Raw genomic sequence first — 26017 nt, forward strand, 5'->3', positions numbered from 1 at the left:
CCCCTACTCACAAGGCAGGCAATACGCTTGACCTCATCTTTACTAGATGCTGTTCTTCCACTAATCTCATTGCAACTCCCCTCCAAGTCTCCGACCACTACCTTGTATCCTTTTCCCTCTCGCTCTCATTCAACACTTCCCACTCTGCCCCTACTCGGATGGTATCGCGCCGTCCCAACCTTCGCTCTCTCTCCCCGGCTACTCTCTCCTCTTCCATCCTATCATCTCTTCCCTCTGCTCAAACCTTCTCCAACCTATCTCCTGATTCTGCCTCCTCAACCCTCCTCTCCTCCCTTTCTGCATCCTTTGACTCTCTATGTCCCCTATCCTCGAGGCCGGCTCGGTCCTCCCCTCCTGCTCCGTGGCTCGACGACTCATTGCGAGCTCACAGAACAGGGCTCCGGGCAGCCGAGCGGAAATGGAGGAAAACTCGCCTCCCTGCGGACCTGGCATCCTTTCACTCCCTCCTCTCTACATTTTCCTCTTCTGTCTCTGCTGCTAAAGCCACTTTCTACCACTCTAAATTCCAAGCATCTGCCTCTAACCCTAGGAAGCTCTTTGCCACCTTCTCCTCCCTCCTGAATCCTCCTCCCCCTCCCCCCCCCCCCTCCTCCCTCTCTGCGGATGACTTCGTCAACCATTTTGAAAAGAAGGTCGACGACATCCGATCCTCGTTTGCTAAGTCAAACGACACCGCTGGTTCTGCTCACACTGCCCTACCCTGTGCTTTGACCTCTTTCTACCCTCTCTCTCCAGATGAAATCTCGCGTCTTGTGACGGCCGGCCGCCCAACAACCTGCCCGCTTGACCCTATCCCCTCCTCTCTTCTCCAGACCAATTCCGGAGACCTTCTCCCTTACCTCACCTCGCTCATCAACTCATCCTTGACCGCTGGCTACGTCCCTTCCGTCTTCAAGAGAGCGAGAGTTGCACCCCTTCTGAAAAAACCTACACTCGATCCCTCCGATGTCAACAACTACAGACCAGTATCCCTTCTTTCTTTTCTCTCCAAAACTCTTGAACGTGCCGTCCTTGGCCAGCTCTCCTGCTATCTCTCTCAGAATGACCTTCTTGATCCAAATCAGTCAGGTTTCAAGACTAGTCATTCAACTGAGACTGCTCTTCTCTGTGTCACGGAGGCGCTCCGCACTGCTAAAGCTAACTCTCTCTCCTCTGCTCTCATCCTTCTAGACCTATCGGCTGCCTTTGATACTGTGAACCATCAGATCCTCCTCTCCACCCTCTCCGAGTTGGGCATCTCCGGCGCGGCCCACGCTTGGATTGCGTCCTACCTGACAGGTCGCTCCTACCAGGTGGCGTGGCGAGAATCTGTCTCCGCACCACGTGCTCTCACCACTGGTGTCCCCCAGGGCTTTGTTCTAGGCCCTCTCCTATTCTCGCTATACACCAAGTCACTTGGCTCTGTCATATCCTCACATGGTCTCTCCTATCATTGCTATGCAGACGACACACAATTAATCTTCTCCTTTCCCCCTTCTGATAACCAGGTGGCGAATCGCATCTCTGCATGTCTGGCAGACATATCAGTGTGGATGACGGATCACCACCTCAAGCTGAACCTCGGCAAGACGGAGCTGCTCTTCCTCCCGGGGAAGGACTGCCCGTTCCATGATCTCGCCATCACGGTTGACAACTCCATTGTGTCCTCCTCCCAGAGTGCTAAGAACCTTGGCGTGATCCTGGACAACACCCTGTCGTTCTCAACTAACATCAAGGCGGTGACCCGTTCCTGTAGGTTCATGCTCTACAACATTCGCAGAGTACGACCCTGCCTCACACAGGAAGCGGCGCAGGTCCTAATCCAGGCACTTGTCATCTCCCGTCTGGATTACTGCAACTCGCTGTTGGCTGGGCTCCCTGCCTGTGCCATTAAACCCCTACAACTCATCCAGAACGCCGCAGCCCGTCTGGTGTTCAACCTTCCCAAGTTCTCTCACGTCACCCCGCTCCTCCGCTCTCTCCACTGGCTTCCAGTTGAAGCTCGCATCCGCTACAAGACCATGGTGCTTGCCTACGGAGCTGTGAGGGGAACGGCACCTCCGTACCTTCAGGCTCTGATCAGGCCCTACACCCAAACAAGGGCACTGCGTTCATCCACCTCTGGCCTGCTCGCCTCCCTACCTCTGAGGAAGTACAGTTCCCGCTCAGCCCAGTCAAAACTGTTCGCTGCTCTGGCACCCCAATGGTGGAACAAACTCCCTCACAACGCCAGGTCAGCGGAGTCAATCACCACCTTCCGGAGACACCTGAAACCCCACCTCTAAGGAATACCTAGGATAGGATAAAGTAATCCTTCTAACCCCCCCCCCCCCCTTAAAAGATTTAGATGCACTATTGTAAAGTGGTTGTTCCACTGGATATCATAAGGTGAATGCACCAATTTGTAAGTCGCTCTGGATAAGAGCGTCTGCTAAATGACTTAAATGTAATGTAAATGTAAATGGATCTGAGACCATTCCTTCATACAGCATCTCCAGATCCTTCAGACTCCGAGGTCCACGCTTGTGGACTCTTCTCAGCTCATCCCATAGGTTCTCTATGGGGTTTAGGTCAGGGGACTGGGATGGCAAAACCTTGATTCTGTGGTCAGTGAACCATTTTTGTGTTGATGTGGAGGTGTGCTTTGGTTCATTGTCCTGCTGGAAGATCCAACCAAGGCCCAGTTAAACCTTCCTAGCAGAGGCAGTCAGGTTTTGATTTAATATCTGCTGGTACTTGGAGTCCATGATATTATGTTTCCTAACAAGTTGTCCAGGTCCTTTGGAAGAAAAACATGCCCACAACAAAGATAAACCACCATACTTCACAGTAGGGATGAGGTACTTTTCTGCATGGATATCTTTCAGTCTACTCCAAACTCACCTCTGGTGTTTGTTTCCAAAAAGCTCAATTTTGGTCTCATCTGACCATAGAACCTGGTCCCATTGAAAGTTCCAGTAACGTTTGGCAAACTGTAGGCGCTTGATTTTGTTTTTATGGCAACCCTCCCAAACATCTTGTGGTTACGTAGGTGGCGTCTGATTGTAGTTTGAGACTTTCTGACCCCAAGACCCAACTAACGTCTGCAATTCTCCAGGCCGATTGTTAACAAATCCAGTTGCTTTAAACTTCTTAAATTATTGCCCTGATAGTGGAAATGTGTGTTTTCAACCGCTGAGCAATTTTCTCATAGCCATTTCCTGATCTGTGCAGCTCAACAACCTTTTGTCGCACATCATTACCGTATTCTCGGGTCTTTCCCATAGTGATGGATGACTATGGGAACTTGACCTGTATGTCACCTCATATTTATACCCCAGTGAAACAGGAAGTCTTAGCATACCACTTAAGTATTCCTAATCACTCAAGTGAACTTAAAAACATAAAATAAGAATGGGAATATACTTTAGTTAGATTTTACTCATAAGAATTTTTATGGGTGCCAATAATTGTGGCACACATGTTTTGGAGAAAAATATTTATTTCACATTTCTTTTTTTCAATCATTTTACTTCAATTAAAAAGGTTTGATTTTTTGAATGAAGACCAAGAGGATAAACAGCGAATATTTTTTTTTTTACAGCCCGTTATGCTCATATTTACCAATGGTGCCAATATAAGTAGAGGGCACTGTACATTAACATTGACTTAATGAGAATTTTTATGAGAATTTTGTTTGGAGAGCGAGGGTCACTATCATAATATAGTCACATACTTGGAGCCAGTCTTGCTCTCGCCAGTGCCCCTGGGATGGGTATGTATGGAGGGAAAAGTTGAGGTGGACTTGACCAATCTCTCACTGGACTGCTGACCATTAGGGGACGGTGGGAGTGGGACATCGCAGGAGAGCCCAGTGGTCTCCACCATCTCTTTAACCAAAGGGACAAAGTTGTATGATCCAGGGGACCCATCTGAACGAGCCCTGACCTGAGACGAATTGTTTGATACTGGGGAGTTAGACGTAGTGGACTCCCTGGTGCTTTTTGTCATCTCCCTACTTTTCTCCCTACTGCCCAGCTGTGGTGCAGAGTCCTGCTTGAAGAGGGGCTTCCTCTGGGTCTGCCCCTGGGCTCTCTCCTGGCTCTCGCTGAAGGACGATACGCTGCTTTTTTCCTGGCCTGGTCCTGGGGCCCCCTGCCTGCGGTGGAGCTGCTCCGAGCTCTTACTGAGTACTGAGGAGCTGCTGACCTGGGACACACCCAACTCCTCCAGGGACTTTCCCCGCTTGACCACCATCCGGACCCGCCGACCCATCACCCGGATCCGCTGACCCTCAGGGACTAACATCGCTTGGTCTCTCCTTATCACCACACTCTCCTCATCCACTGGCCTCTGAGTCTGAGCACTGAAAAGTTATACAGAGATTGTGATGAGCTAGAGATGCTTTGGAGATTTACCTTCCTGGTTCCACTCAGATATTCTATGCCTTTATCTTACCCTAACCATAGCTGATGAAAAAAAGACTCCCTGAACATAGCTGAAATGAAGTTTGATGTTTTGTCTACATACTTCATAGAATGGAATGTTGGTATATGGGTGTTCACGTTCAGTGCTGCAATAAATCACATCTGAGAAAACATCCATGTTCAACAGCATGGCATACAGTAAATCTTACAGGCGCAGATACTCCCACTTTCAAACAATCGAGGGCAACATACCTGGACGTGTCCATAGTATTGACTGGTGATGGATCATTCATGTAGTTGTGACCCTGTAGCCAAACATACCAAGAATCCCCATTCATAACACCCTTTGAACATCTGTGTTATTCAGTAAAGTGACATGGTCCTCTATAAAAAACTCAATACAATCCTACAAATCCTATTAAATTATTTTAAATGCAATAATATCAAGAGTACTGATGAGGCTTACCTGAAATGCATGGGGTGTTGAGGTGAAGTGGTTTCTGAACAACTCAGGTGGTTCTGGTTGGTCCAGAAGACTCTCCTTAGAGGCAGACTTCCCCTGAGAGGGGCTGGGTGACTCTCTCCAGCTAGCCTGGTGGGAATGACCTCCGGACTGAGAGGAGCTGAACTGGGCATACTTCATGGAGCTGGAGGTCGAGTCCAGGACGCATCCAGCGGAATGGGGCCTGTACAGCTTCTTCTTGGGGCCTCCTTTATTCCCAGACTGAGGCTTGGGACCCCAGTCAGATGGCTTCCCAGCCATGGAGTGCCTCTGTTTGGGGGATTGAGAGGCTTGAGGGGCAGGCTGCTGGGGCTCAGCCACCTTGAGGCCCGTCTTGCGCTCCATGTAGGCCACCAGGGCCTTGTGATGGAGGTGCTGCAGGGAGGTCTTGGAGAGGCTGGAGGTGGACAGGGCCCTGCCTTTGGTCTCAAACATCTTCCTCCTAGCTGCCACCAGGCCCTGTTCTCCCAGCTCCTCCTCATCGCCTGAGAGTACCAGCAATCCTACTTCACCCGAGTCACCCAGCTGGTTCAGCTTCTCCGGCTCGGAGTAGCACAGCTTCTTCTGCTCTGGAGTCAGACGCCTCCTGCTCCCGATACGAGCCAACTGAGGCTGGGCAACGTTCGCTGGCTTCCCGTTCTCCTTTTCACAGTCCTCCACCACACTCTCTTTCTCAACCTCCTTCAGCATTTCCTTTATGTCCTCCTTATCTGTCCCCTCGGAGTGTGTTGGGGAGGGGGTGAGTGTGTCTGCTGAGGTCTCAGAGTCCTGTGAAGAGGAGACTGTGTGAAGTACCGTGGGTCTGAGCTCAGGCCTCTGCCTCCCTCTGTGGGGCCAGGACAGCTGCAGGTCACTCCTCTTAAAGGAGGTCTCCCTGAGGACCTTATCCTGGGCGCCCTTCAGTTTCTCCTTGTAGTACTTCTTAAAGGAGTCGTCCAGCGTGTTGCAGGGGTGGGCGATAGCCTTCGCGCTCTCCTCCTTGGATGTTTCACCCTGTGATGTCCTGTCACTACAGCTAACGGGAGCTTGCCTTTCCTGATGAGCAGCATTGAGGCCTGCATCTTCACCTTGCATACCGACCTCAATGTCATTTTTGGGCTTCAAATTCAAATTTAGGGCCGCCCTGTTGGCTCCAGTGAGGTGGTACAGCAGCGGGGTGTTTTCCTTGTTGATCTTCTGGCTGGCAACGCCTCCTAATGGCCGCCTCCTCCCTGCATTGACTTGTTCGTCTCTCTTGTGATGGGTGGCATGCCCCATGCTGAATGGTGGAGGGACTTCCTGGTTGTGGGAATTTGATAACAGCGGACAGCTCTCCTCTGGGCCGCAGGAGAAGATGTGGTGGTTGGGGCTGTGATGCCTACCGATCTCTCTGTTCTGGACCTTGAGACTTTGTTGTAAAGCATCAGAACTGCGGGAGCGCTGGTTTAAAATGTGAGAGGGGCCATATGAAATCCTACTCTGAGTCTGTTTCGCCTCATCTTGGCTTCTGGAGTTTATATCTTGACTCTTGGTGTAAAACTCCCTGACATCGGTTGTTGTGGTGTCATGGGTGATAGAGTGCCTCTGTTGGGTGTTCCTGAACATGTGGTCCATGGTGCTGTGCAACCTCTCCCTGTCCACAGGCTCGGACACAGGGCTCTCACTGCCTTCCTCTGACACACACAGAGAGCCATGCTTCAGACTGGACTCTGACGACTTACAAACACCTGTAACGAAGTAGAACTGGCCCTTGTGTTGGATGCTGCTGTTGACCATGTTCTGTGTCACATGCAAGGGGATGGCAGATTGTGGTGGCTCCGGCAGGAGGGACCCGCGGGGCTCTTGCACTCTCTTACGGTGACCCTCCGAATGGCCGCCACCGGCACTACCAGCCTGCTGATTAGGGTGCTGCTCAGGCTGACTCGTGCGAGGGGGTGATCGGCTTAAGACGTTTGCTGACGTTTGCTGCTCAGGGTTCATATCCGTGTGGTCAGAGTTGACTGGGTCCCTGTGAAAGGGCTGTGAGGCCTGACGACCATAGACTAGGTCAGGCCTGAGACAGGCAGCATCAGGATTAGCTGTCCGGAGTCGTGGAGGAGACCTGTCTGCCAGCTGGCCCTCGGGACTGTGCTGCGCCCTGCAGTTCTCCAGGTTCCTTGTGGCTATGAAGCTGTCCAGGCGGTCGGGGGGCTGAGGCAGCTGAGGAGGGAGTGGCAGCTTTTCTTGATTCTGATCACAGTACTGTGTTGCACTCAGGCAGCCATTGTTGTTTCGATACTGGTTTGAGATGGCCTCCATGGAGCGGTAGAGCTGATCCATGCTCTTGGCGTCAGAGTCGAGGACGTTGGGGTGGTAGATGGCCTTCACATACTTCAGGTCGGCATAGTGCAGGCTGTGGTGCTGGAGGTCATCTGGAAGGAAGTCTGGGGCGTTGGAGCCCCCAGAGAAGGAGCTGTAGGCCGAGTCGCCCTTGCCGTGGTGGTATGTGAACTGGTCGATGCTGCTGGTGGACTTGGCTGGGGAGAGCCGACTCAATGGTAGGCTCAGAGGGTGCAGGTCCAGGTTGCTCATTTTCTCCAAGTTTAAATTATAGGAATCCATCTGGCTTTGGAAACTGAAGCGTGGACACAGGTGAAATGGAGGTGACACTGACACATTCACCTTCAGTCTTTCACTTGAGAACTCAGGGTCATTTTCTGCCTTCTAAGATTCTTCAGTAGTGTGCTTCTTGAATAACTCTTGGAAAACAAAGAAGAGCAAAAACAGAAGGGTTATCTTAACAGAAATTAAATGTTATTTAACATGCTCCTTTTCCTCCTCCTACAGCTGGGAGGTGTTAAAAACCCAACCCAAATATAGTTTTTTCTTGCCAACAGAAAACTCATAGGAAATGAGCTGCTTTCTCAGCGTAGCGGACTGTGTTGACTACTAATACTATGTTTGTGTTAGATTCTCAACATGGCATGTCAACTAGGGCAAAAACACCGCTAGATCAAAAGGTACAACCACAGAGCCTTTAATCTACACGCAATTAAAGAAGTTCTCAGAGGATTGCAGGGTTTTTCTGCATACAATTTCATATATATATATATATTTTTTTTTTTACGGTGTAACACTTGGATAGGACACATTTCTATCAGGGGTGCAGTGTTTCCCTATTCCCTATATTCATTTAACAGTACTCCAAAAAATATTTATACATACCATACATACCCGTTCAAAAGTTTGGGGTCACTTAGAAATGTCCTTTTTTTTATTTTTTAAAGAATAGCACATTTTTTGTCCATTAAAATAACATCAAATTGATCAGAAATACAGTGTAGATATTGTTAATGTCGTAAATGACTATTGTAGCTGGAAACGGCTGATTTTTAAAATGGAATATCTACATAGGCATACAGAGGCCCATTATCAGCAACCATCACTCCTGTGTTCCAATGGCACGTTGTGTTAGCTAATCCAAGTTTATAATTTTAAAAAGGCTAATTGATCATTAGAAAACCCTTTTGCAATTATCGTAGCACAGCTGAAAACTGTTGTCCTGATCAAAGAATAAAAGAAGAATAAAAACTGGCCTTCTTTAGACTGGTTGAGTATCTGGAGCCTCAGCATTTTTGGGTTCGATTACAGGCTCAAAATGCCCAGAAACAAAGACCTTTCTTCGGAAACTCGTCAGTCTATTCTTGTTCTGAGAAGAAGGCTATTCCATGCGAGAAATTGCCAAGAAACTGAAGATCTGGTACAACACTGTGTACTACTCCCTTCACAGAACAGTGTGAACTGGCTCTAACCAGAATAGAAAGAGGAGTGGGAGGCCCCGGTGCACAACTGAGTAAGAGGACAAGTACATTAGTGTGTCTAGTTTGAGAAACAGACGCCTCACAAGTCCTCAACTGGCAGCTTCATTAAATAGTATCCGCAAAACACCAGTCTCAATGTCAACAGTGAAGAGGCGACTCCGGGAGGCTGGCCTTCTAGCCAGAGTTCCTCTGTCCAGTGTCTGTGTTCTTTTGCCCATCTTTAGATTTTATTTTTATTGGCCAGTCTGAGATCCGGCTTTTTCTTTGCAACTCTGCCTAGACGGCCAGCATCCCGGAGTCATCTCTTCATTGTTGACGTTGAGACTGGTGTTTTGCGGGTACTATTTAATTTGCAAATGTATTTAATATAGAAAAACAGAAATACCTTATTTACATAAGTATTCAGACCCTTTGCTGTGAGACTCGAAAACGAGCTCAGGCGCATCCTGTTCCCATTGATCATCCTGGAGATGTTTCTACAACTTGGAGTCCACCTGTGGTAAATTCAATTGATTGGACATGATTTGGAAAGGCGTACACACACACACCTTTTAAGGTTCCACAGTTGACAGTGCATGTCAGAGCAAAAACCAAGCCATGAGGTCGAAGGAATTGTCCGTAGAGCTCAGAGACAGGATTGTGTCGAGGCACAGATCTGGGGAAGGGTACCGAAACATTTCTGCAACATTGAAGGTCCCCAAGAACACAGTGGCCTCCATCATTCTTAAATGGAAGAAGTTTGGAACCACCGCCCGGCCAAACTGAGCAATCGGGGGAGAAGGGCCTTGGTCAGGGAGGTGAGCAACCTTCCAGAAGGACAACCATCTCTGCGTCACTCCACCAATCAGGCCTTTATGGTAGAGGCCAGACGGAAGCCACTCCTCAGTAAAAGGCACATGACAGCCCGCTTGGAGTTTGCCAAAAGGCACCTAAAGACTCTCAGACCATGAGAAACAAGATTCACTGGTCTGATGAAACCAAGATTGAACTATTTGGCCTGAATGCCAAGCACCACGTCTGGAGGAAACCTGCAGAGAAGAATGGGAGAAACTCCCAAAATACAGGTGTACCAAGCTTGTAGCGTCATACCAAAGACAACGCTGTAATCACTGCCAAAAGTTCTTCAACAAAGTACTGAGTAGAGAGTCTGAATACTTGTGTAAATGTAATATTTTTTTTATTTGTAATAAATTAGCAAAATTGTCTAAACCTGTTTTTGCTTTGTTATTTAGGGTATTGTGTGTAGATTCAGGGGGGAAAACAGTTGAATCAATTTTAGAATAAGGCTGTAATGTACAAAATGTGTAAAATCAAGGTGTCTGAATATTTTCCGAATGCACTGTACAGCATGGAACACCTGTTAGAGGTGCCTGTGAAACCAGACCCTAATTACAACTTTGAGGTGTACATCACAGCACACAGAAAATGCCTGGAATTCCATATCTACTTGGCAAACATACTGTATTTGGGGATTAGTCATGTGTGTGATAACTATTTTATGGTTATCCACAACTGGAGCACTGCATGTATCACTGTGTGTTGGTTTAACTTATCTGGAAACCAACCAAGCACAAACACCGTACTCAATTTATGTGTTTGAATGACTAGACCTAATGAAAAACATACTGACCACATTAAAAGGTTTTAAAAACTGAAATTATATAATATGTTGAGTGTTTGGTGTTAGATACAGAAAGGATTAAAAACACGTATTTGTTTAACAAGGTAAATCAGTTAAGAACAAATTCATATTTACAATGACGGCCTACCCCGGACGACGCTGGGCCAATTGCGCCACCCTATGGGACTCCCAATCACGGCCGGATGTGATACAGCCTGGATTCGAATCAGGGACTGTAGTGATGCCTCTTGCACAGAGACCACTGCACCACTTAGGAGCCCCTGTGGTAATCTGTGGTTTATTTGATTGTTTTAATAGAATTCTATAAAACATACAAGTTCCCCTTGAGAGCTGCCCCTCAACCATCCAAGACCCCCCCCCCCCCTCGAGAGCTGCCCCTCAACCATCCAATATCTTCCCCCCCAGTTCCCCTCGAGAGCTGCCCCATAACCATCGAAGACCCCCCCCCCCCCAGTTCTCCTCGAGAGCTGCCCCTCAACCATCCAAGATCCCCCCCACCACAGCTCGAGAGCTGCCTCAACACTCCAAGACCCCCCCAACCCCCTTCGAGAGCTGCCTCTCAACCATTCAAGAACCCCCCCAGTTCCCCTCGAGAGCTGCCCCTCAGCCATCCAAGATCACCCCACCCCCAGTCCCCCTCGAGAGCTGCCACAACCATCCAAGACACCCCCCCAATCCCCTTCGAGAGCTGCCTCTCAACCATCCAATATCCTCCCCCCCAGTTCCCCTCGAGAGCTGCCCCTCAACCATCCAATACCCCCCCCCCCCCCAGTTCCCCTTGTGAGCTGCCCCTCAACCATCCAAGATCCTTCCCCCCCAGTTCCCCTCGAGAGCTGCCCCTCAAGCATCCAAGATCCTTCCCCCCCAGTTCCCCTCGTGAGCTGCCCCTCAACCATCCAAGACCCCCAAGTTCCCCTCGAGAGCTGCCACAACCATCCAAGACCCCCAAGTTCCCCTCAACCATCCAAGATCCATTTTCTCAGTGATAAAAATCAAGGACATTTTCCTCATTCTGTAGCAGGAAGCAATAACAAGTTCCAAAATAACTTTCTCCAATAACTTAAATATTTTTAGTTTCATGTTGGCCTTGTTTATGTTCCTGCAACGGAAGAGATTCACTAAGCTTTCAGTAACAGTGAAACTTGTCTTTCTGCCCAAAATGGTGTTTACAATACAGATATTACCCAACATCAAAATAATGATATAAAGTCCACCAACAGGCGGCCTTAATGTGGGGTGATGGTAGACTAAGAAGAATGCAGGCCTCTTGGTGATTACAGTCACACATACAAACAGATCAGTGTGGCCAACACAAAGACAAGCCAATGAGCACCACAGTCCTCCATGCCGACCAGGGTTCACTCCCTCATAGGCCAACACAGATAAACAAACAAATTGGTCAAATAACCACCATTCAAAATGGCTGAGGTAGCTTTGTTCTACGTCCCACCACACCCCAAAGTGTGATAGATCTCACCCTAGTCCCCTGGTTTGCAGCTGACTGTATGAAAATCTCCAGCTACCAGGCATACATGCACACGTATACGGACCTCCCAGGTCTAGTTAGTGATGTTAAAAGGGGTTTGTTTGTGTGTGTTGTGGAGGGACACCTGTTTCTCCATGTGCAGCGGCTGCCTGGGCCTGCCAGGCTTCTCCGCAGTCCTGAACTGCTAGCTAGAACATATTAACGGGACCAAACAGGCCAGCGCTCATGTGGAAGTGATGGGAAGGACAGCCGGTGACAAAATGTACAGAGAGGACAGAGGTTGAATGTCCCAGACAAATACACTAACACACACACCAGCAAACTGAACTGATTTGTTGGATAAACCATCACAGTGACTTCAATTAGAGTCACCTTAACTCATACCAGATCTAAAACAGAATTCTCTTTGAAGAGCACCAGACGGAAACAACTTACCAAATCCACTGACCAATTTGTTGTTCACGTTTTTGATTCCGTATGAGAAAAAAAAAAAAAAGTCCAAGTTAAACATTTGACTTTTAGATAAAACTATTAGGATTAGAAAATATCTAATGAGGAAAATGAAGGACCAAAACAAAAAAACAAGTTACCAGGAGGAGATGTAAAGAAGAGTTCCAGAGAAAAGAGTCCTTCTCCCCCCAAGACCAAGCAGAGAGGCGGCGATCGCATGCCTGTGACGTCTGTCCGCCTTGCTGATGCACAATGAGCTCTGTGGCAGAGGGAACATTTCACCGCAGATAGCTAGTGCTGTCTGGGAAAAAAGGCCATGCATTCCTCGCTGGCTTCAAAGAAAGACAGGGCCCGGGCACGATTCATTCCCAGGGTCCTCGGCACATGGACAGCAGCCAAGCAGCAGGGGTGGGTGCTGCTCTCGCCCAAACACTCAAAGACCGACAACCAGGAGGACCCCAACACCATTTTCCATCCTCTCCCCTCTATTGCAGGCCCCAAACATTTGTTTTCATTTCCAAATACATTGGGCCTAGAAGTTAGTTGTGGCTAACTTGTGTCAGTGCAAGGTCATGCAGATGTTATGACATTATGTTCATTGCCTGACTGCTAAGCATCTAGACCCATTTCACCAGCTTTCATCATGGTCAACAGTGCAAACTCACAACTAGTCTAGAGATGTAGGCTTTTTTACTGTATGATAGTGGCCTGTGTGTATTTATCTGATGATAACTTGGTTGTTAATATTTTGGTTCATGCTGGAAGCGTCTGGTCTGAGGGGTGGTGTTAGGTGCTCTGTTGTTATGGTCACCTCTGTGACCTGCTGCCATTCCCACCTGTCAACCAACTGAATCAGTCAAAGGCCAAACAACACAGGAGAGCAGGGCTATTCTTAACATCCACCACTCTGACAGACCCAGCACATCTACATGTTTTTGTGCAAGTATGCACATGACTATTGTATTGAATATTGACACACACACACACACTGAAAGGCAAGTTCAAATCAACATTCTAAGTGATGCAGTTTAAGACCCTGCAGTGACTTGATGTGGGACTGATGCAGTGCATTCGGAAGGTATTCAGACACCTTTACTTTTTTCCACATTGTTACATTTTAGAATAAGGTTGAATAAGGTATTAAAAATGTTTCCCCCCCTCAATTTACACACAATGCCCCATAATGCCAAAGCAAAAACAGGTTTTTAGAAATGTTTGCAAATGTATAAAAAAAAATGTAATGAAATATCACATTTACATAAGTATTCAGACTAGAAGTTGGCCTGGCCGATTTCATGTTCATAACAATTGGTAATTGGCATTTTTGGACGCCAATTACATTGCATTCCACGAGGAAACTGCGTGGCAGGCTGACCACCTGTTACGCGAGTGCAGCAAGGAGCCAAGGTAAGTTGCTAGCCAGCATTAAACTTATCTTATAAAAAACAATCTTAACATAATCACTAGTTAACTACACATGGTTGATGATATTACTAGGTTAACTAGCTTGTCCTGCGTTGCATATAATCAATGCGGTGCCTGTTAATTTATCATCGAATCAAAGCCTACTTTGCCAAACGGGTGATGTTTTAACAAAAGTGCATTCGCGAAAAAAGCACAATCGTTGCAAGAATGTACCTAACCATAAACATCAATACCTTTCTTAAAATCAATACACAGAAGTATTATTTTTTTTAAACCTGCATATTTAGTTAAGAAATTCATGTTAGCAGGCAATATTAACTAGGGAAATTGTGTTACTTCTCTTGCGTTCATTGCATGCAGAGTCAGGGTATATGCAACAGTTTGGGCCACCTGGGTCGTTGCGAACTAATTTGCCAGAATTTTACATAATTATGACAGCAATATTTAGGGTTGCCACCTGTTCAATAAAATACGGAACAGTTCCGTATTTCACTGAAAGAATAAACGTTTTGTTTTCGAAATTATAGTTTCCGGATTTGACCATATTAATGACCAAAGGCTTGTATTTCTGTGTTTATTATATCATAATTAAGTCTATGATTTGATATTAGATTGAGCGGTGGTAGGCAGCAGCAGGCTCGTAAGCATTCATTCAAACTTTACTGTGTTTGCCAGCAGCTCTTAGCAATGCTTGATACACAGCGCTGTTTATGACTTCAAGCCTATCAACTCCTGAGATTAGGCTGGCAATACTAAAGTGTCTATTAGAACATCCAATAGTCAAAAATGTATATGAAATACAGATGGTATAGAGTAAGTCAACGCGTCATAATTCCTATAATAACTACAACGTCTTAACTGGGAATATTGAACCACCAGCTTTCATATGTTCTCATGTTCTGAGCAAGAAACTTAAACGTTAGTTTTCTTACATGGCACATATTGCACTTTTACTTTCTTCTCCAAGACTGTGTTTTAGCATTATTTAAACCAAATTGAGCATGTTTCATTATTTATTTGAGACTAAATAGATTTCTATTATTTTAAGTAAAAATAAGTGTTCATTCAGTATTGTTGTAATTGTCATTATTAGAAATAGAAATAAAGGATACATTTAAAAAATAAATTTTATATATACATTTTTAAATGGCCGATTAATTGGTATCGGCTATTTTTGGTCCTCCAATAAATCGCTATCGGCGTTGAAAACAAATCATAATCGGTCGACCTCTAATTCAAACCCTTTACTCTGTACTTTGTTGGAGCACCTTTGGCAGCGATTACAACATCGAGTCTTCTTGGGTATGATGCTACAAGCTTGGCACACCTGTATTTGGGTAGTTTCTCCCATTCTTATCTGCAGATCCTCTCAAGCTTTGTCAGGTTGGATGGGGAGCTGCACATATATTTTCAGTTCTCTCCAGAGATATTCATTCGGGTTCAAGTCCGGGCTCTAGCTGGGCCACTCAAGGACATTCAGAGACTTGTCCCGAAGCCACTCCTGTGTTGTCTTGGCTGTGTGCTTAGGGTCGTTGTCCTGTTGGAATGTGAACCTTCGCCCCAGTCTGAGCACTCTGGTGCAGGTTTTCATCAAGGATCTCTCTCTACTTTGCTCCATTCATCTTTGCAGCGGTCTAAGACACTGCATCTCAATGCTGGAGGTGTCACTACAGACCCTGGTTCGATTCCAGGCTGTATCACAAGCTGTATCCAGGCTGAGTCCCATAGGGTGGCGCACAATTGGCCCAGCAGCGTCAGGGTTTGGCTGTCATTGTAAATAAGAATTTGTTCTTAACGGACTTGCCTTGTTAAATTATTTAGCCTTTTATTTATCCCGCGATCCTGACTAATCTCATAGTCCCTTCCGCTGAAAAACATCCCCATAGCATCCTTTAGGTGCCTTTTGGCAAACTCCAAGCGGCCTGTCATGTGCCTTTTACTGAGGATTGGCTTCCGTCTGGCCCCTCCGCCATAAAGGCCTGATTGGTGGAGTACTGCAGGGATAGTTGTCCTTCTGGAAGGATCACCCATCTCCACAGAGGAACTCTGGAGCTCTGTCAGAGTGACCATCGGGTTCTTGGTCACCTACCTGACCAAGGCCCTTCTCCCCAGAATGCTCAGTTTAGGCGGGAGACCAACTCTAGGAAGAGTCTTGCTGGTTCCAAACTTCTTCCATTTAAGAATGATGGAGGCCACTGTGTTCTTGGGAACCTTCAATGCTGTAGAAATGTTTTGGTACCTTTCCCCAGATCTGTGCCTCGACACAATCCTGTCTCGGAGCTCTACGGACAATTCCTTCAATCTCATGGCTTGGTTTTAGCTCTGACATGCATTGTCAACTGTGAGACCTTATATAGACATGTGTGTGCCTTTTCAAATAATGTCCAATCAATTTAATCACAGGTGGACTCCAATCAAGTTGTAGAAACATCTCAAGGATGATCAATGGAAACAGGATGCACCTGGGCTCAATTTCGAGCAATGGGACAAGACTGCAACTCCTGTACAGACTCGGGAGAGGCAAAGGTCGAGAGCCATGCACCCTCCAAAACACGACCCTGCCAAGCCGCACTGCTTCTTGACACACTGCTGGCTTAACCTGGAAGCCAGCGGCACCAATGTGTTGGAGGAAAAACCGTACAACTGGCGACCGTGCCAGAGTGCATGCGCCCGGCCCGCCACAGGAGTCGCTAGAACGCGATGGGACAAGGACATCCCGGCCGGTCAAACCCTCCCCTAACCCGGAAGACACTGGGCCAATTGTGTGCCGCCTCATGCGTTTCCCGGTCGGCTGCAACATAGCCCGGGATCGAACCCGGGTCTCTAGTGACGCCTCAAGCACTGCGATGCATAAATAAGATATTTCTGTTCTTTATTTGTAATACATTTGCAAATATGTCAACAATTGGCTGTTTAAAAAATATCTATTTTAGAAGGATGTAACGTAACTAAATGTGGAAAAGGGTCTGAATACTTTCCCAATGAACTGTATGGCAGCTATACTGTATGTGGCACCATTCAGGACAGACTTAGTCTACTTCACATGGTAACAAACCATTTTATACCTGGCAACTAATCTCCATTGCACCCAATCATAGACAGGCTTTTAATTATGGAAAGACAGAGCGAGAGAGGGAGGTTGCTTATTAGGGAGGGGTTAAAAACCTCAGTAAGAACATATGACTGCAAGCCTGTGTATGTGCATTTCAGATACGTATTCTTTTCAGCATGACCTCCATTTTAGTGCCGAGGTCGAGAATGGGCCCAACAACTGTGGCCTCACAAAAATGGGTGTCAACAAGGGAAAAACCCTGACACACATTGAGACACAAAGAAATTAGAGATGCAGATTTCCTCATCCATAGTTCCAGGACTTTCCTCAAGGTCCCAAGGTGAGAGAGAATGTCACCGTTAAGACAAATCAAACAAACGTTGAGAGGAAGAACTTTGTGAAAAGGTGGAGATATTCAGTTACTGCAGAGCAGTCAGTGGGAAATGTCACTAGACCGTCCACAAAACGTCACCAGACCCTGGGTGATAGTGACAGGCTAACAGGCTCTAATAAGCACCACATTCTCACAAATTAATATTGGAATGTGCCCACCAAGCATGGCGGGGGACAGCTTGACGCTGTGGGACAATCCCTGTCCACACTGGTATGAGTGCCCAGTACCAGTTGATATTTTACCTTTTTAGCACAGAGAGCAAGTTAGAACATTCTGCACTACAAAAATACCACAGTTAAGCATTCTGACTCATCCCAAAGCTGGTCAAACATTAACTTGTAAAGCCTCCTCCCCCAGAGCTTATGGATGAAACAAGAGCAGGGCTGTAGCTTAGTGGTTGGAGCGTTGGGTCAGTAACCGGAAGGTTGCTAGATCAAATCCCCAAGCTGAAAAGGTAAAAATCTGTCTTTCTGCCCCTGAACAAGGCATTTAACCCACTGTTCCTAGGCCGTCATTGTAAATAAGAATTTGTTCTTAACCCTTTTTTATTTAACTAGGCATGTCAGTTATTACATCTTGTTACTTTCATGTACAGAAAAATATAGAGTTAAATTTGTATTAAGAGCCCGAGGCAGAAAACTAGCAATATGACACTACAAAGGGGGTAAACCTAGACATTGTACTCAGTACAAACAATGTGAAGCTGCGGGGCAGGCCATGTTCAGTGTGTTTATTTAGGGTAACAACCTAGCTAATCTTCAACTAGCCCTATAGGACTTGTGTCAACCAGCCACACAGAATTAGGCCATCTTGAGGGAAACATAGAAAGTACAATGGTGTCTTCACTTGGTTCGGTGAAACTCTGAAAAACACACAACCCTGGGCAGATTATTCACCATTTCATACACTGGATTAAATAAATAATGACAGCGTCAACATTACACATAACCTTATCAAATCAAATTTATTTATATAGCCCTTTTTACATCAGCTGATATCTCAAAGTGCTGTACAGAAACCCAGCCTAAAACCCCAAACAGCAAGCAATGCAGGTGTAGAAGCACGTTACTTATGAACTAGAGGTGACACAACAGCAGTGACAGAAGCGGGCTACGGAATGTGTGAGGGGAGAGAAATAACGTCAGGCTGTGGAACAGCAAACAATGGAACCACTTCCTGACAGGAGGCTGAAAAAAGTTGCTCTGCTGGCTTGTCTTTTTCTCAAGACCTCACAGCAGTCCCGTCCTTCCCAAACTCTTTCCTACGACAATGTTGTGCCATAGCCTCTACAGAACCAGTCCAATTCAGAAAGTATGGGAGAGTCCTCTCTATAGCGGTCTCTGAGCATTTACACAACTCCCCCCCCCCCCCCGATGGCCCAGACCCTGCCATTGTGCCTGCCGTAGTATGCCCGACTTCCCAGAGAATTTATGGCAGGCTAGTCAGTGAATAGGATACTCCTAGATAGAACATCTTACCTCACCACCCAAACCCATTAGAGAGACAGAAGCCCCTATCAGAGCTCATCAAATAATCACATTAGAGATTGTATATAGACTGTGGAAGAAATATGTCCTATGTAAAATATGTAACTAGCTCTCACAAAACACAATATTTTCCTCATTAAATGGTATACTTATCGTCCATTAGAAGCAATGTTCTTTCAGTTGGACGAATATGCATGATACGTTCCACGATTAAGCCAAAGTGGGAGGGCAAATGAATTAAGCCAATGCAGGACTGTGAAAGCTATGACACTACATTTATTTAACTAGGCAAGTCAGTTAAGAACAAATTGTTATTTAAAATGACGGCCTACAAAAAGGCAAAAGACCTCCTGCAGGGACGGGGGCTGGGATTAAAAATAAATGACATAATATAGGACAAAACACACATCACGACAAGAGAGACACCACAACACTACGTAGAGACCTAAGGCAACAACACAGCATGGTAGCAACACAACATGGTAGCAGCACAAAACATGGTGTAAACATTATTGGGCACAGACAACAGCACCAAGGGCAAGGTAGAAACTACAATACATCACGCAAAGCAGCCTCAACTGTCATTAAGAGTGTCCATGATTGAGTCTTTGAATGAAGAGATTGAGATAAAACTGTCCAGTTTGAGTGTTAGTTGCAGCTCATTCCAGTCGCTAGATGCAGCAAACTGAAAAGACAAGAGGTTCGATACAGTTATGGGATTGACAAAAGCCCTTACAGGCCTAGTTTTAATGATTACATGTAATACAGATGGTCATACGCACACCCTTAAAAAACGGGGATAATGAAGTATACTGCACATTTTAAAACAACAGTTTGACCTCACGAAGATCCTTGTGGATCGAAACATTAGTCAATACAGGTGGTAATTGGAAGCATATTCAATGTGCAGGCCTTTTAACATAGAGAGACTGCAATCGAAGTGAGCCAAGATTTAAGGCAGAAGGCATTTAGTAATTGCAGGTCTCCCTTCACGACAAAGTAATAAAATACCAAAAGTAAAGTAGGAAAGCTAAAATAGGAGTAGCCTAGATTTCTGACAAGAGGAGAGAGCTCCCAAATATTATCAAATCTGGCACATTCACCATAATCACTTTCACAATAGTACATCACATTTGGGCTTTCACATTTTCCTTTGTCAGAGGTGGGAGCCTTTACATGCTGACCAGACCGGACACGTCGTGTGCGCGAGCGTCGCAAAATAAATTTAGAAATCCATGTTATTCAATTATTGCGCCAACGAGCGTCTGCGACGCCAAGGGCTAAAATAGAACTCATTCCTATTTCTGACGCAGATCGCGCTGCAAGTCCTGCCTCTCCCATCTCCTCATTGGTTTATAGAAGCAGGTACCCACGTGCCATCTCCTCATTGTTTTATAGAAGCAGGTACCCACGTGCCATATCCTCATTGGTTATACCCACGTGGGTGATAGAAAGACGAAACTGTTTTGCCTGTAGTCGTGGTAATACAAATAAAGTTTAGATGTGATCACCATATAAGTTCAACGATGAAAAAGGACACATGGAAAGAAATGTGCTTGATAAAGCTGACAGGTACAGCAAATAGACTCTACTGGTACAGGTTGTATTATGTCATATATCTCCATTTAACATCTTCACTGGGAGATGGGACTACAAATACTAGTGTAAATCACAACAGCCCTAATGGTAAAATGGCCAGGGTAACCCTACCTAGCCTTCATCCAAAACAAATAAAATAAAAAGTCCAGTCGCTCAGGTTACCCATCAACAGGTGTCCATCCAGGTCACATCCTCCAGCTACAACTCAAACGGACCCTCCTTTCGATGGCTGAAACAGACCTCTTTCCTCTGACAACGGATGACATAATGGGATGGACTTCAATGTATTGTCTCAACATATTGACATGCTGTTTTTACATCGTCAGTCTGCTTCCTGATGAGAAGCAGAATTCCTGCGATTGTTGGCCACTCGTCACGAGGATATAAGCAGGGATTCTTGTGCTCAGTTGGCCACTGTTCAATAGTACTTATTCATTAGCGATAAAGCTGTGCTTAATCACACCCCCATCACAATCAGACTCCAGAAAAAATGACAATGGTGTCCTTTTAATTACAGCTCCACCTCCAGCCACAGTCCTGATTCTCAATTTATTCCCATTGTATGCCGCCAACTCCACTGTAAAACCATCATATGATGAAATTAGACTCCTTCAAGCCACATAATGGCTTCTTTAATAAAAAATCTTAACCATCGTTCTGAAGAGTCAAGTGATTTGTAATCTCCATTGTGTGCAGTCTGCCACCGTGGCTAATTTTGACTGGGTTCCTTCATACAGAGCCCAGGCAAAGAGAGAGAGAAGGCTGTGAAACAGAACCCATAAAGAGATTAAACTTCACCCCACAGCATTAACACAATGCAACACCGCCTGAACTGTGTAACCTGAAGTGAAAATGAGACAACAGATGAGAAGAGGTTAGAAAAATAGGGGGGAAATAAAATCTAAATTGAGTTTGTCACGTTGTTGGTAAACAGGTGTAGACTAACAGTTAAATACTTAACTGGTACTTTACCAACAGAGTTAAAAGATAAAACATTTAGAAAAATATAAATAGCGACGAGGAATAACAATAAAGAGTAAAAATAACATAGCTATGTACAGGAAGTAGAAAACATGGCTATATACAGGAAGTAGAAAATAACATGGCTACATACTCGAAGTACCAGTACGGAGTCAATGTGCAGGTGTGAGGTCATTGAGGTAGCTATGTGCATAATACACTTAGTGTAGAAAACATTAAGAACACCTTCCTAATATTGAGTTGCATCCCCCCCTTTTGCCCTCAAAACAGTCTAAATTCATCGGGGCATGGACTCTACAAGCTGTCGAAAGCGTTCCACAGGGACGATGGCCCATGTTGACTCCAATGCTTCCCACAGTTGTGTCAAGTTGGCTGGATGTCCTTCGGGTGGTGGACCATTCTTGATAGACACGGAAAACTGTTGAGCATGAGAAAACCCAGCAGCGTTATATTTTACTTATATATTTAACACCCCAATTTCGTGGTATCCAATTGGTAGTTACAGTCTTGTCTCATCGCTGCAACTCCCGTACGGACTCTGGAGAGGCGAAGGTCAAGAGCCATGAAACACGACCCACGAGCCTCCGAAAACACGACCCAACCAAGCCGCACTGCTTCTTGACACAATGCCCGCTTAACCCGGAAGCCAGCCACACCAATGTGTCAGAGGAAACACTGTACACCTGGCGACCATGTCAGCGTGTATGAGATGTTTGAGGAGCAGGTGTCCACATACTTTTGGTCATGTGGCGTAGCTATTAGCCTAGCCAACCACCACGGATATGGTCGGCAAGCTAGAGCCCAACTACTGGAGACCAGCTTGAACACAACTAACACAAATCTACTAAAAACACAACCACGGATCAAAGCAAAGAGAGAGCAGAGACTAATAAATTGATGGCTGGGGCCCATCCAAGAAATAGTGCATTGTGGGTAGTTTAGAAGATATTCGTAGGTTAATAAATATGTAATAACCCAAAAACATAACTGTTTGTAAGTATAGGTAACCAGATCATGAATACAACTAAAGTTACTAAGTATTTGACCACACTGTTGTTCCATTGGTGAGTAAAAACTCATGCTTCCTACCTTTTAAAAGCAAACCGAGTTCAAACAGATTCTATATTTAGAAAAGGGCGAAAATGACGTCTATCGGTCACTAATGGTGGGTGATCCCTGTAACACACCGCGCCGACAGCAAGCAAACAAACGGCCCTGTACTGTGCAGACCGACAATCGTTTTGGTGATTGTTCTCCTTTAGAGTTAGAAGAAGCGAAGATTAGCTATTGGAAACAGAGTGGAATGTAGAAGGCTGCTTGTTTGTGAAACATGTATAATGGACCGGGTCTTTGATGACATGGTTGACACAATATTGATGTACTCACGGCATCTGCCATTGCACATTACTTGACTGGCATAAGGAGGAAAACCAAGATAAGATTGATTACGACAGTTGTTAAGAGTGCTCTACTAGCAGCCACTAGATTTGTAATAAACTCACTCAAATGATGATAGGGGATCAATGTAACTGTCCAAAATGGTCTTGTGTGTTGAGGATGATATCGAGTCATCTCACTTCCATGACACCTCACTGCAGGAATATGACAGACCCTAACGGCAGCTCTTGCTGATTCTTGCTTGGTTCTGACATGGTGCAATATGGGGGAATTTCTCCAGAGTGCAGTGTTAAGTGTACCTCCCCGAGAGAGATTGGGACTGACAGAGGCACGCTGGAGGAGACCAGGATGTCTGACATGCCATACACGCTTGGGAGACAGGAGAAAGTCTACCACAACCTACAGTTATCTCAGGGAGCACTGTGCTTCTCAAAAGAGTCTGTGTCTCATTGAAGATCCCTGCAGCCCTTCCTCATCTTTAAAATCATAGTTCCCCTTTGCCGTAGGACTCCGGCTCTCATCTAGATTAAGGCTGGCTTGTTGTCAAATCCCCTTTGTGATAAAAAAAAAAAAAGGGTTCTTATGTCTCGTGGAACAAATGTACATGGAGAAAACAAAGACCCTGCCAGGTCAGATTATTAGTCATCAGTGCGAGACCTGTGTTTCTTTAGCTTATCATGAGAGCCACACACATGGAGCCACCTTTGTACCCAAAGGACCCTCCATGTGATCTGCAGGGTCAAGCCTCGTGTCACATGTCCACAGTGAAGTTCCATTTCTCATGTCACTGCTTTGCAGCCCTCCATTTCCACTGACATCTAACTTTCAAATCAGTGGTCTTTCTTCCTCCTATTCTCTCTCACTTGCGCTGTATAGGGCCATAAGCAAACAAGAAAATACATATCCAGTGGTAGCGTTTCTCATGGCCTGTGATTTTAATGCATGGAAACAGAAATCCGTTTTTTTTTTTACCGGTATGTCACCTGTGCAACTAGAGGTGACAAAAGTCTAGATCACTTTACAAACCCAAACAAGGCTCTCTTTGCCCTCCATTTGGCAAATCATATCTCCCGCTTACAAGCAAAACCTTAAACAGGAAGTACTAGTGACGTGATCAATAGGGAAGTGGTCCGATGAAGCGGATGCGAAGCTACAGGACTGTTTTGCTAGCATAGACTGGAATATGTTCAGAGATTCACCCGATAATATTAAGGAGTTTACCACATCAGTAGTCAGCTTCATTAATAAGTGCATTGACGACATCGTCCCCACAGTGACTGTAAATAAACTCCGCAAAAAAAGAAACGTCCTCTCACTGTCAACTGCGTTTATTTTCAGCAAACTTAACATGTGTAAATATTTGTATGAATATAACAAGATTCAACAGACGAACTTAATAAGTTCCACAGACATGTGACTAACAGAAATGGAATAATGTGTCCCTGCACAAAGGGGGGGGGGGGGGGGGGGGCCTGTAACAGTCAGAATCTGGTGTGGCCACCAGCTGCATTAAGTACTGCAGTGCATCTCCTCCTCATGGACTGCACCAGATTTGCCAGTTCTTGCTGTGAGATGTTACCCCACTCTTCCACCAAGGCACCTGCAAGTTCCTGGACATTTCTGGTGGGGGGGCCAGCCCTCACCCTCCAATCCAACAGGTCCCAGACGTGCTCTACAATTTCTTGGCTGATTTCTTTTGATTTTCCCATGATGTCAAGCAAAGAGGCATTGAGTTTGAAGGTAAGCCTTGAAATACATCCACAGGTACACCTCCAATTGACTCAAATTATGTCAATTAGCCTATCAGAAGCTTCTAAAGCCATGACATAATTTTCTGGAATTTCCAAGCTGTTTATAAAGGCACAGTCAACTTAGTGTATGTAAACTTCTGACCCACTGGAATTGTGAAAGTGAATTATAAGTGAAATAATCTGTCTGTAAACATTTGTTGGAAAAATTATGACCAACTTGATGTTCTAACCAACTTGCCAAAACTATAGTTTGTTGACAAGAAATTTGTGGAGTGGTTGAAAAACGAGTTTTAATGAATCCAACCTAACTGTATGTAAACTTCCGACTTCAACTGTAGGCGTACAGAGGTCCACGATCAGCAACCATCACTCCTGTGTTCCAATGGTACGTTGTGTTAGCTAATCCAAGTTCATAATTTTAAAAAGGCTAATTGATCATTAGAAAACCCTTTTGCAATTATCGTAGCACAGCTGAAAACTGTTGTCCTGATCAAAGAATAAATAAACTTTTTAAAAACTGGCCTTCTTTAGACTGGTTGAGTATCTGGAGCCTCGGCATTTTTGGGTTCGATTACAGGCTCAAAATGGCCAGAAACAAAGACCTTTCTTCTGAAACTCTTCAGTCTATTCTTGTTCTGAGAAATTAAGGCTATTCCATGTGAGAAATTGCCAAGAAACTGAAGATCTCGTACAACGCTGTGTACTACTCCCTTCACAGAACAACTGGCTCTAACCAGAATAGAAAGAGGAGTGGGAGGCCCCGGCGCACAACTGAGTAAGAGGACAAGTACATTAGAGTGTCTAGTTTGAGAAACAGACGCCTCACAAGTCCTCAACTGGCAGCTTCATCCTCTTTCCAGTGTCATTTTTCTTTTGCCCATCTTAAGATTTTATTTTTATTGGCCAGTCTGAGATATGGCTTTTTTTTTGCAAATCTCAGACTGGCCAATAAAAATTAAATCTTAAGATAGTCAAAAGAACAGACACTGGAAAGAGGAACTCTGCCTAGAATGCCAGCATCCCGGAGTCGCCTCTTCACTGTTGACATTGAGACTGGTGTTTTGCGGGTACTATTTAATGAAGCTGCCAGTTGAGGACTTGTGAGGCGTACTTGTCCTCTTGCTCTATGTTAAGTGTCTCAGAGGCTTCCATTAACAAAAACCCTCTGTGTTCTATTAGATATGCAACTCTCAATCCATAATAAGGCAGAGGATGCAAATCCATAACCCAGTGCCGAGCAGGTTGAGTGTCCTTCCCTATAAGCATGCTGAAAGTCTTGTCAATAAGTTCTGTAAAATAACTTTGTATTTGATCAAACAATTTTTCCCAAAAGTTTGCTAAGCACTTGTAACAGGCTGATTGGTTTTTAGTGCTATTCTGAGGTAGACATGTCAGTGACATTTCCTTTTGAGTCAATGGTACCGAGTGGGCTGCCCACAGTGGGCTTCTTCCTTGACAGACAGCAGACAATGCCCTCGGAGCGTACAGTTAAAAGGAACATAGATTGGGTTACTTTAATTTACTGCACTTCTATTTCTCTGGTATATAATACGATTTCCATGTCCTTTGTTTGTTATAGTGACTGGGAAGACAGGAGTGTTACCAATCCCAGACCATCAAGTCTCTTAAACAGTTCACCATGTTGATGGAGATAATCCTAGAGCC

At 45.4% G+C, this 26017-nt stretch overlaps 1 protein-coding gene across 2 annotated transcripts in view; it reads right to left on the reverse strand.

Annotated features, from left to right (window-relative positions):
- Positions 1 to 26017, reverse strand: part of LOC120056880 (protein Shroom3-like) — a 36407-nt gene that overhangs the window by 6098 nt on the left and 4292 nt on the right. For both annotated transcript variants that reach the window (XM_039005140.1, XM_039005139.1), the window contains exons 2-4: positions 4873 to 7625; positions 4659 to 4711; positions 3716 to 4345 (exon numbers count right to left, since the gene is read on the reverse strand). In XM_039005140.1, the coding sequence (XP_038861068.1) occupies positions 3716 to 4345; positions 4659 to 4711; positions 4873 to 7488 (3299 nt within the window). In that variant the 5' untranslated portion in view covers positions 7489 to 7625. The remainder of the gene's footprint in view (positions 1 to 3715; positions 4346 to 4658; positions 4712 to 4872; positions 7626 to 26017) is intronic.

Source organism: Salvelinus namaycush, chromosome 12 (assembly GCF_016432855.1).
Source record: "Salvelinus namaycush isolate Seneca chromosome 12, SaNama_1.0, whole genome shotgun sequence".
Lineage (NCBI taxonomy): Eukaryota > Metazoa > Chordata > Actinopteri > Salmoniformes > Salmonidae > Salvelinus > Salvelinus namaycush.